The sequence below is a fragment of the Anser brachyrhynchus genome, assembly GCF_964034855.1.
Source record: "Anser brachyrhynchus genome assembly, chromosome: 2".
Taxonomy (NCBI): Eukaryota; Metazoa; Chordata; class Aves; order Anseriformes; family Anatidae; genus Anser; species Anser brachyrhynchus.
Window position 1 is genome coordinate 140,654,014 of NC_137695.1, and position 12,235 is coordinate 140,666,248.

Genomic DNA, 12,235 nt, shown 5'->3' on the forward strand with positions numbered 1-12,235 from the left:
GGGTGCTTTCAAGAGCTGATAGCAGTACCTGCTGAATGATCCTTGTAGTACGAAACTGGAACACTTCAAAAAGATTAGACTCAAAATTAGATGCAGTGATGTACAGATGAATATGATAAATGCTCTGTGGCGGCTGAGGGAGAAACTTTGGTGTCAAAATGCCTTTCTAGGAGCGTGAACTCACTATTCTCACACGCTAGGTGGAGAAAATCTAGGTTGCTGCTAAGTCTGTATTTTTTCCTGTCATGCCATTTTGTCATGGATTAAATTTATCACAGTCAAATTTAATGTGGATGTGGTGCTTTATATTAAGTATCTAACTTATTTTTATGCTAGTTTGCATAGATAGAAGGCACATTACTTATGAAATTATGGAAAATAATGTGTTTATGATTATTTAATGCAAATGAGACAGTCTATGCATTTTCTTTATTTTATTTTCACGTTCTCATCACATTTTGAAAATGAGTTCTGATGACTGTTGCTAGAAACAGTCCACTGATTTCCACTGTTTTTTTTGAAAATGGTATGTGAAATGTAAGTAAATATTCTCAGTTCTACAATATGTTCAGCACTTCAGATTGAAGTAGATGCTGCAGTTGTTTTTAGCCTAACGGTTGAAAATTATATCAAAATTTGACTTGTTACAAACTAAAAATAATAGGTATTACATAATTTCATTTAGGACCTTGTAACACAAGGCATGAAATACTGGAACTGCACAATTTTAAAAATAGTTTAAATTAAATGCCTTGACCAGCATGTACGTTTGTAGGCAGTAGTACTGCAGCAAGGCACTAATCAGCTAAGTACCATAATCCTCCTTATAGGGTAAATTCTTACTTGACCTCCAGCTATATACAGCACATGGTAACAGCATTAAACTATAACACTCCTCTCATGCTCTCAATAGCTTCCCATTGGGTCAGCTCTCTGACTTGAATTGCTGCTTCATATTCTAGATTTTTTTTTTTTCCTGATGCCTTATATTTTGTGATTGCATTTTGAGGGAAGGGAAAGGATCGTAAAGTATATTTCAAAAACTGCGTCTCAACATTAAGAGACTTTTTATGTGATTTTGCTGAACCTAGAGGATTAAATGAGAGACCTAGCCAGAGCAGAAATTGATGTATTCTCATGAACCCGAGGCTTCCTACTACCCAGATGTGCAGTGGCTGATCAGAAGGTAAAGCAGGGAAGAAAGGTGCTAAATGTGTTGTGTGAAAATGATGTGTAACGTTCAGCATTTTTTGTTCTCTTGGGGATATTAGGAAGATATTTTTTATTTTTAGCAAAAAAGCCCATGGGAGGTAGAAAAAAACTTTTTATTGTGCTTCAGATATTTGAGAATAGTATCTTTAATGAAGTCCTGTACTTTAATTTAGTTTTTTAAATTGGATTTTATTGTCTGTGACTTAGAAATATTTCTTGCAAAGTTGGATTTCCTCTCATAAAAATAGCATGTGCAGCATTTTGGATTTTACTTGCATTTTATGTCATTTGAAGTACTTTTTAGTAACAGTTCAGTATTGTATTAACTCTTTCTTGTGCTTCAGTATTTATGTGACCTACTATTCTTCTAACACCCCAGGTTCTAAAGTCGTTTGAATCCTGCTGTATGACAGCTGTTAATTGATTCCACCCTTCTGGAAATGATTTCTTTGGTGTCAGTACCGAGACAGACAACTAGAATGCATATTCTGAGCAATTATTCTAGAAAGAGGTTAGCCCATTGAGCATTGTTTTTATGATTAGCTTTTTTAACAAAAGATTTTACAGAAAATAAGTGAGATATTTCTTGTGTATATTTGCAGTGGAGATCATTAGCAAAATACCCATTTTGAAAATGTTCAAAAATATAAGTAAAGACAAGTCTCAGAATTTTTTTACTTATTTGAAAAAGGTAAGCATTCAGCAGTATAGCTGAATGAACAGTAGGATGGAAATACAGTTAGTTTATTTTTCTAAAATCAAATCATATAAATTAAGAGCTGCTGAAAACTCGGTCGTAATTAAAGGAGGACAAAAACATTTCTACTGGTAGTCCCATTTTCCTTCCCATGATGTTCGTGATGTAATAAAAACCTGTGAAACAGACTCATTGCTTAATTATTTGTAGATTAGCAAGGGGTGTTTAAAATCACTAGTACTGTTCAGTGGTTCCTCGTTTTTTCCATGTTATAACTCATTTTCCCACAAACTGAAATTAGCCCTTCAAAGCTGCAATGCTGATTTGTGCTGAATTGCTTGTATAGCAAATATGTGATTCTGAAGTAATTGTTTTGTTTTATGTCTGTGCAGTCACGTCAAGTTCAAAGCAAAGTCGCTATCAGTGGTGAATTTCATTATGTTAATGATTTTGTTACCACAGATTTCCTTTCATCCCATCAATACCAGCCTGCAGTCAGTGAACTTGTATTTTATGATAAAATCTAATAGAGATCAACATCCACAGTATTACTCTCATGCTCCTGTAAATTTTATAATCATCATTGTAAACTTAGTCCATTATTGTTTGGAGATACTTAGCTGGAAGGTATTTTAATGTTTCAAAATATGGTTGCGATAAAATTTGTAAGGCGTAGCTGAAATGAAGAATGAAGTAATGTCTCAGATGAACTTTACTTAATGAATTGCTTAGATATCCGAGAGTTAAATGTACTTCAGCACAGCCTGTTTAAAACCATATTGGTCAAGAAATCTGAGAAATACCTTTTCTTTTTATCAGAGTAGGCTGTTTAAATGATTTAGCTTGAAATAGTTGCATACATTCCTTCTTTTTAGGTGTGAGAACCCAAGGAGAGGGGAATAGACAGATCAGAAAATCAATATAGTATAAAAGTAGGCAGTATAGAAGAACTGCAAAAAGAGATCTTAGAGATCTAGAGCTGCTTAGAAGTCAGAAAAAGCTATTTTTTTTTTTAGGAAGGTGGAGCCATAGGTGCTTTTGGAGTGTGTGCGGAATAACTTCTCATGCACAGTGTGACTCAGCAAAACCAGAGCAGTTTTAAGAAACCTCTAATTGAGAGCAGCCCTGAGGAGAAGGACCTGGGGGTGTTGGTTGACAAGAAGCTTGACATTAGCTGGCAATGTGTGCTGGCAGTCCAGAAAGCCAGCCGTATCCTGGGCTGCATCAAACCTCTGCTCTGCTCTCCTGAAGTGCTGCATTCAGCTTTGGGGCTCCCAGCGCAAGAAGGACATGGAAGTATTGTAATGAGTCCAGAGGAGGGCCATGAAGATGACCAGAGGGCTGGAGCACCTCTCCTGTGAGGACAGGCTGAGGGAGCTGGGGTTGTTCAGCCTGGAGAAGAGAAGGCCCCGGGCAGACCTTACAGCGGCCTTCCAGTGCCTAAAGGGGGCCACAGGAAAGCTGGGGAGGGACTCTTTGTCAGGGGGTGGAGTGATAGGGCAAGGAGTAATGGTTTTAAACTAAGCAAGGGGAGATTTAGATTAAATATAAGGAAGAAATTCTCTGTGATGAGGGCGGTGCGGCCCTGGCACAGGCTGCCCAGAGAAGCTGTGGATGCCCCATCCCTGGAGGTGCTCAAGGCCAGGCTGGATGGGGCTTTGGGCAACCTGGTCTGGTGGGAGGTGTCCCTGCCCGTGGCAGGGGGCTGGAACTGGGTGGGCTTTCAGGTTTCTCCCAACCCAAACCATTCAGTGATTCTATGATTCTATATGTAGAGAATGTGAAAAGGAGTTAAATCAATACCAGCTAGTCTCTTACAAATATTTCCAAAATAGGTAAGCATTTTGCAGATTCCCCAGTAGGGCAAAGGAAGTCTGAGGAAATCATTTCTTAAGAGCACCTGTCAGTGAAATACCAGAGATGTCCCTGGAAAGGGCAGCCGGATCTTAATTTTGCACTGGAAGTTTTCAGGGATCTTTGCATGCTCAGGATTTTTGGTTGCAAAGTCTGCAGCACACTCAGCTCACCTTCTTGCAGCCTGGAAGTTTTTTTGCAAGGTGTTATGATGGCGCTTTATCTGCTCCCTGGCTCTGTTGTAAAACAAGTGCCTGTCTGTCTGTTGAATATAAGGCATTAAACTGTAAAAGTGTGAAAGAGTAGGACTATTCTTACCTGATCACTCAGCAACCAACAAATGCTGTTTTCCTGACAGGTGTAGGCTAGTAATGGAGAAACAAAGCTGTGCTGGCTGTGTTTGATGAGGTCTCTAACAAGAAGCCTCATCTCTTGCATGGCTTTTATGGCAGAGTTCCAGTGGGAAATGTGAATTTTTATTTGCTCTGCATTATTCTTTCATGTACTGAAAGTAGCACATTTTGCAAACAGCTAAGCAAGAATACAGTTATGTGCAGGGCAAATATCTTCAGTTTTAAATTTCCAATATTCCTTACTAAGTTATAGGAAATAGAAAACAAACTAGAGTATTGTTTGGCAAGTTAAAATTAGGTCTTAAAAGTAGGTGACCAATATTTGATTTTCAAGTAGTTGATCATGGCTCAGGCCCACTGAGCCCCTAGTAATTTTTTTTTAATTGACCTTAAACTTCTTATTTATAAAAATCTCTCAAGATGAGTTCAGGTACCCATATGTTTGGACATATCTTTAGAATTATATTTTCTTGAACATTTTCTTCAGTTCAGATATGTCTTCTATTGGTCTGAGAACAAGATTAGTAGCCAGGAACATCTGAGATCTAGTTTTTCCTGTAACACAAATACTTCTTGTATTACAGTGTTTTTGAATATCCGTAGCTTTTGGAATGCAGTGAAATTTGCTTTTTCGTATTTCCTTTTCCTTGATACTTTTGGGTTCATTTTTATAAATCTAAAATAAAGCATATGGGGGTTTTCTCTTCATGGAAGAATACAGATGAATGGCAAAGATCTTTAAGCTATTTAGTTGCATCAATGAAATCAGAGCCACCAAAACAGAATAGCCATGTTGTATTCTCCTATGCCATATTTTAAGTACATCTATTGCTATTATAGTATGGGGGAGTTGAATAATTAACTGCATGAGCAGGTCAGGTTGCTTTTTCATAGTACTAGTGATATTTGTAGTGCAGTGCAAGTAACATTTCCACCACCGTAAGGTTGAGAGAGATGTGTTAAAACCATAAATGTCATGTATTGGTAAAAATAATAATGATAATTAATGATAATCAGTAGAAAATATGTTTCAGTTTCCGTATCAGAAAAATGTATTTTTAATAGACTGTGCCTGACAGGTTTGTGTAGGTTCTAGAACTTTCGAGGCCTAGTAGAGGTTTTATTTCATTAGTGGTCCAAAGTAGCAGTAGTCACTGTGGCCTTGCGGCATGGCAGCCTGTTCGGACGAGGGGACAGTCCCTCAGGGAAGAGGTCCATCGTGCGTCCTGCCAGCAGAGATGGGGCTGAGCACCGGGCTGAGGACCAGGCCGTATCCAGCAGCGCTGGCGCTCCCTGGAAGTTGGGCTCTCTTCAGTGTGCCAGGAAAGGGACGGTGTGGGCGCCTTCTGTGGTGTAGCTGCGGGGGGAGGTACGCCAGGACAGGCTTTTACTAAGGTGTCTTAAAGGTAGTTAACGGTGAGGAGTGGATTAGACAGAGGCTCATGAAGGTGAGTCAGAATTAGTGTGACCTAAAAATAGCAGTGACCGACCATAAGTTTGTGAGTGCTGTACCTCCTCCTACCATGATTTAACAGCGCTGTTTCAAAATGTAGATGTGCACTGTGCAACTGTGTTTGTTGCAGGTATTTTTAAAATGAAGAAGAGTGGCTAATGGTGAAGGGGGGCTGTTTGCAGCATGGAGACCCTGAAAGAGAAGGTCAGGCTTGAGTACCGCGCGGCGCGGTGACCGCTGGGCAGGACGAGCCCTCTCCAACTGGCCGGGTTCCTGGCTGGTCGGGTGCGTGGGCGCGCTTCGTTTGTGTCTCATGGATAGGATTCAGCTTCTGCCATTTGATCCTGGGGTGAAGTTCGATCCCTTCAGCAGAGATGAAATTGATTAGAAAGATAGTGTGGTAGTCCCAGTCAGCATAGGCAAGGAATTAAAGCGGTGCCTTTTATCTGTCAGGCTGCTTTCGCCAAAGAAGAAAGTTGGGTTTTCAGGAAGGTCCTTTCTCTTCCAGGTGGCCTGATAGTTGCCTCATGCAGGGCACCTGCATAAGGCTGTTTCTTCCATGAAAGTTGGAGTAGATGGAGGACTCAGCTGATCTTTACGTTACTGTCAACCATAGGTGTTGTCCCTATATTCACGTCTAGGCAACAAAATAGAGGAGAGGCAGTGACTGCTTGTGGTAAATGGTTTGAAAATGTTTGTTTAAGAGGTATAAAAATACAGTGCTCTGTTGGCACATCCTCCACTCATTAACATAGTTCATGCTAGAAAAAAAAAAGGTGGATTTTTTAGAAATCTTGTGCCAGTTCCACAGATGATACATTTTCCTGATAGAAGTACGTTTGTCTCAGCAAAAAGGCTACAATAATTGGTTTTGCTTGTACCAAAATTCCTTCTTTTTCATCCCTTCCCATGATATTATATCAGCAATGTTTCCAGAAGAGATTTGTCTTCTACTCTTTGCATTACTATGAGGACAGTGTGACATGAAGTCATATATATAAATCTATCTATCTAGCTAGATATATTATACATAATATGTATATATTTGTATACATAAATATATAATCTCCCAAAATGTGGCTAAAACACTTCTAGCTATACTATTACTTGTATTACTACGGATATATATATGCCTATGTTTGATCCTGAAGAATGTGTAGACTTAGTATGCTCCAAGGCATATGTGAGATTTTTCAAACTGAATTATGCATGGTTCTGTGTTTTACACAGTTCATGACGGACTTGGTGCGGTAAACCACACTTCTGAGGGTGGTGTTTTGATGTCTTGGAGGAACAAGTCCATGCAAAAATCTGTGACTGTAAATATAACTTAACTCCGTATGTACTACAAACTCAGTATACACAGTGTGAATGTTAACAGTAGAGTATATGTACATACCATGTGAACACATACTTGTTGCAATCTTGCAGTGAAATCCACATGGATGATGCCATATGCATTGAGTGCATATGCATTTATTTCAATTGGATTTGCATAGGGATAAAAGATTTTGCCTACATGGGGAAAATCGAGAAGTTTGGCACATTTTTAATACAGGCATGGCAGAAACTTTTGGCAGTGTAGGTAATTTGTAATTGGAACATCTTAATTTGGGATGTGGCATATTTTTTATCGGCTGAAGTATTTAACTGAAAAGTGCGTATCTTCCTTAAAGTAAGTTTCTACATCTAATCTCTGTTGTTTTAATGAAAACTTCTGTGTCTTTGCAACTCTCTGATTCTGGTAGTTCTGTTAGTTCTGTTGTCCTGGTTGTCTGTTCCTGTTGTCTGTTCGGGTTTTAGACTTATGAAACTGTTTGTGTCACATGAGAACGATTCAGCCTGACGCCCCAGCAGCAGAAGCCATAGAGTTTTTGTTAAACGTACAGAGGTTATGATTTCTGCTGGTACCAACATGACACTTTATTAAGACAGATAGGACATCTTAACGTCACCATAAACAAATAGGCATCCAAGTGATGCTGACATTACTTGTCATCCTTCACAGGAAGAGTTGCACTTTTGCAAGATTGAATTAGTTTCCTTGTTTGTAGATGCTGTTGTAAGGCTAAAGTACTTTAATGTTTTTGGGGCTAGACTGGGTCCAAATCTTTCAGGCACTGTTTAATGACCCTGGATGGTATCTAAGACAGGATGCCAATTTGCCAGCCACCCCCCTGCACACCCTCCTCTAACACAACTGTGGTTTTCCCTTGCTGAGCAGCGACTTCCTTTCTGGCTGAGAGAGCAGTGTTTTCTCTCCTAGTCCCTTAGGCAGAGCCTTTTCCGCCCGCTTTCCTGGGCACCAGGGAGGCCTGTTTTTCCTTCTCCCCTTCACAAAGTTGAAGCCTTTCTTTACTCCTTCTAAGACAGCTGTGGCAACTGCAGGCTGCACCTTTGCTATTCTTTCCCTGGCCTCGACAGTAGGTAGGGTTGCCATGGTGCCGTCTGCGAGGCTGCCCTTCAGGATCAGAGGCCATTTGGGAGGGTAGAAAATATTTTCAAAGGGTTCTTAATTGCAAAGATGGAACAAAATGTAAGAGCAAAGGTCTGATAACACAGTAATAATTCCAGATTCCTACAGGGAACTCCTCCAGCTCCATCTGGGGTACTGAGTACCAAGCTGGATGTGTCTGGAAGAGGCATTTTGAATGCTCATTATCCTTTGAGGATTGATAAAGGCACAATCTGAAGCTCCAGTCTGTTTTTTGGTATGAATCACAACTCTGTCTTTAATTGATCCCTTCTATTCAAGATGCAAGCAATGATATCAAACAAATGTTGCCAACAATATATCAAACGGAATGTATGTAACGTTTTTAATATTCCAGGCAGATCTCCTATTAGGATATTACCGATAATAAAATCAAAGGCTTCAGTCAGTTATTTGCCAATGTCAGGAAAGAATAGCTGTTGATAATGTTTTTATTATTATTTTTATTATTTTTTTGCTTTCCCCAGGATCCTCAACAATTTTCTGTGGCTAGATATGGTCTATGGCAAAGAGTGGTACTGGAGATCTATTTTGGTATCTGGCTGGTGTGTTTTCTTCAAATGCTTGGACCAACACTATTGCTAATAGTAGAGATGAGAAGGATTTTTTTGTCAAGCCAGGCAGGAGTTCAAGGATCTCTGCTTTCATATGCAATACAAAAAAAAAAAAGTTTTGTTTTCTGACTTAAGGTAGAACATCTGATTTAGACAACTGCTGCCACTGGATCTTCGTCTGTCCTCTTTTCTGCCCTTGGTACACATCATAGTTTTGTGGGAATGGAAATGTATGTTTTTAAGCAATAATGGCTGCTAAAAGATTAAACTAATGTAGTGATCCATCTAACCTTAATTTCTGCAGTGATTATAAAACCCTGTGAAATAGAAGTATGTGGTCAAGTTATATCACTTGAGAAAGATTAGAAAAGATTATAAAATTTTGGTACTTTGTAAAGCAGTTACGATTATAAAATAGTGTAAATATTTGTATTTTATATTTTATGATGTTATATTAGCATTTTTCCTTAAAGACTGTTTTTGGTTTAAACTATACACTGTAAACATGCAGCATGACATACTTTCTTTAATTTAGTATGGAGAATGTGCAAACGCATTCACACAAATGGCAATGAATGTTTTCTTGTTTGTTTGTTTTTCCATCAGCTGGTCATTGTATCATTTAGTTAGCATTAGCTGTATATTTATGCTATAGGAAATATTGACAGAATTCTCTTCCTTCTTTCTTGTCATTATTATTTAGGAAAAGAAGCCCATCAATATCAAGAGAACAGAACAGAAGATACGACCAAAGGGAAGAGAGAGACGAATACTCACAGTATGCTCCATCAGACAGTGCGATGCCCAGGTCACCATCAGATTATTCAGATAGGCGGTCGCAGCGTGGGCCACAGTTATATGAAGAACCTGAACTGGGTGATTATAGGGATTCCAACAGGAGGAGTCGCAGGCGTTCCAAGGAGTATCCGGTAGAAGAGGAGGATGCACAGAACAGAGAAGAATATGAAAGGCAGCGGAGAGAAGAGGAATACCAGGCACGATACAGAAGTGATCCTAATTTGGCTCGTTACCCAGTCAAGCCACAACCGTATGAGGAACAAATGCGTATCCATGCTGAAGTGTCCCGAGCACGACACGAGCGGAGACATAGCGATGTCTCATTGGCAAATACTGAATTGGAGGATTCCCGGATATCTATGCTGAGGATGGAACGACCGTCAAGGCAAAGATCTGTGTCCGAGCGCAGAGCTGCCATGGAAAATCAACGTTCATACTCTATGGAAAGAACTCGAGAAGCTCAGGGACCAAGTCCCAATCGTCAGAGGACCACAAATCATAGCCCTCCTACACCTAGGAGGAGTCCAATTCCTCTGGAAAGACCAGACATGAGGCGCTCTGATTCATTAAGGAAACAACACCATTTGGATCCCAATTCTGCCGTACGGAAAACAAAACGTGAAAAGATGGAGACCATGTTACGGAATGATTCACTCAGCTCAGACCAGTCTGAATCTGTCAGACCTCCACCACCAAAGCCCCATAAAACAAAAAAGGGAGGTAAAATGCGCCAGGTTTCTTTAAGTAGCTCAGAAGAAGAATTGGCATCCACTCCAGAGTACACGAGTTGTGATGATGTGGAGATTGAAAGTGAAAGTGTTAGTGAAAAAGGTAAGATTACTTATTTTTACTATTTCAATATATAGATGTGGTTTGGTTTCCGTTCCATTACATGGTTATTTTACGTATTAGAATTGATTGCAAACACATATCTACAGCCCTTCAGATATGACTGAGGTTTGTTATGATGGGGGTTTTGTTTTTCTGATTTTGTGTTTCATTTATTTAAATCTCAATGTAACAATTTACATGGAAAAGAGTGTCACAGCTACTAGACATAGCTGGATATGTTTAAGGAAAAATGTACCTTTTGAAATAGTTAATTAAATTTGTAAGTTATCTCAAGCTGGGCTGTCATGCAAGGCCATGGTTTCACGTCCATTAACACCAGATTTGTGTACTCCTGGATCACACATGAGTGCGAATTTGATCTGGATCAAGTGTGGGCGCATGACCGCATTTCTGTTGTATTAACTAGAGCACATGATGCAGAGCTTATGCCAGTTTCATTCTGGCTGCTGTAGGTTAAAGAGCATCTGATCTGGAGAAAAAAAAAAAAAAAGAAAAGTATGCAAATTTAACTCATTCAAGTTTTTTTTAAAAAATGAAATGACTAAGGTGATTTATATCAATGGAGGTTCCTTACTGCTGTGGGGCTATGGTGCTTTTTGATTTTAGTGCTTTTTAGGATTTGCGATGTTGCAGTTATTCCGTTACTGGAAAGAAAATCTAAGATTAATTGAAATTATTCTCAACCTATGCAATGGTAATGTATGTATTAAATATGGAAGCATTGGGGACCATCAGTTTAAACTGAATCTAGTTAATACTAGTTCACTTGCTTTCATGTATTTTGTTGATCTAAAATGCAATAGTTATGACTTGTTTTCAGTTATTTTTATGCCAGTGCATCTTTACTAATGCTCATGAGTGGTATGTACCCCTTAATAACAATGCTCAAGGTATGAAAAGGAGGGAGAAAGAAGTTCCTTTCAGTGTTCATCTGCTATTGTGAGTTGGGATTAGAAAATTCACTGTTTGTTGTAAATACTACTATCAAGTTGGTTTTGAAGTACATAAATCATTGGAGGTGAAACTACAATGAATTTTTATATGTTGATAGCAGCAACCATGGTCTGATACCCAAGGAGCAAAATAGTGTAGAATGGAAGGAAATTTGGCCCAGAGTTGAAGTAGGCAGTCATATTCACTTCATCAAACAGCTGTGATGAAATCCTGATCTCATTAGTCTTCCTGACAAGCAGCAAAACTCCTATGAACTTCAGGGTGTTCATGATTTTATTCTTAGTAGCAACCTTGAGGAAAATAGAACCAATCAATTTCTGGGGAATAGTAACAAAGTGCTATTTAATGAAATCCACTAAACGTATTATACAGAAAAATACACAATCTATTATTTGTATATATAACACACAAAACATACATATAAATCATACTGTACAAAAATGTTAGATTCTTTGTCACCATAATAAACTGGCATAAATTAGAGTTTTCACTGAGATAATTTTGTATTTTAACTATCACAGAAAACACATTATTACTGATAACAATAGTTAATGATAATGTCATCTCTCTCCTGATTTCTCAGGTAGTGAATGGAGCTAAATCGAGCATGTATTTGATAAACCAATGAAAAAAGCTCGAGAAATCTTATGGGAAAATGCCGTTTTATGTTTTGCTGTTCTTGAGTGAATTACCATGTGTGGTTTTCATGTCATAGCTGCATCAGCATGGCCCAATGGTGGCCTGCGACTAGAACTGGGTTGGAGAACAGCCCTGCTTTAAAAGTGAGGACAAGAGCCACTGCTTGAGCTGGGGAAGAGCTCTGCCTGCTTCTGACTGTGCCTGCTTCCAGCCGGAGCTGGCGGCTTCTCTTTCTGGCCTTGCTGACATGCTGGGAGGCAGGGACCGTGCACAGAGCAGGCAGCCAAGCCAGCAGTTGCACCCGTTCCCAGAGGCAGAGCCAGCTGCAGCAGCCCCGCTCGTGGTATCAGACGATAACCTCAGCCCCTCCGTACT

The 12,235-nt window shown here is 39.3% G+C and overlaps 1 protein-coding gene across 47 annotated transcripts in view; it reads left to right on the top strand.

Moving 5' to 3' along the window:
- RIMS2 (regulating synaptic membrane exocytosis 2) overlaps nucleotides 1–12,235 on the top strand; it is a 462,856-nt gene that overhangs the window by 191,272 nt on the left and 259,349 nt on the right. For all 47 annotated transcript variants that reach the window (XM_080580660.1, XM_080580642.1, XM_080580653.1 and 44 more), the window contains one exon: nucleotides 9,321–10,246. In XM_080580660.1, coding sequence (XP_080436786.1) covers nucleotides 9,321–10,246 — 926 coding nt within the window. The remainder of the gene's footprint in view (nucleotides 1–9,320; nucleotides 10,247–12,235) is intronic.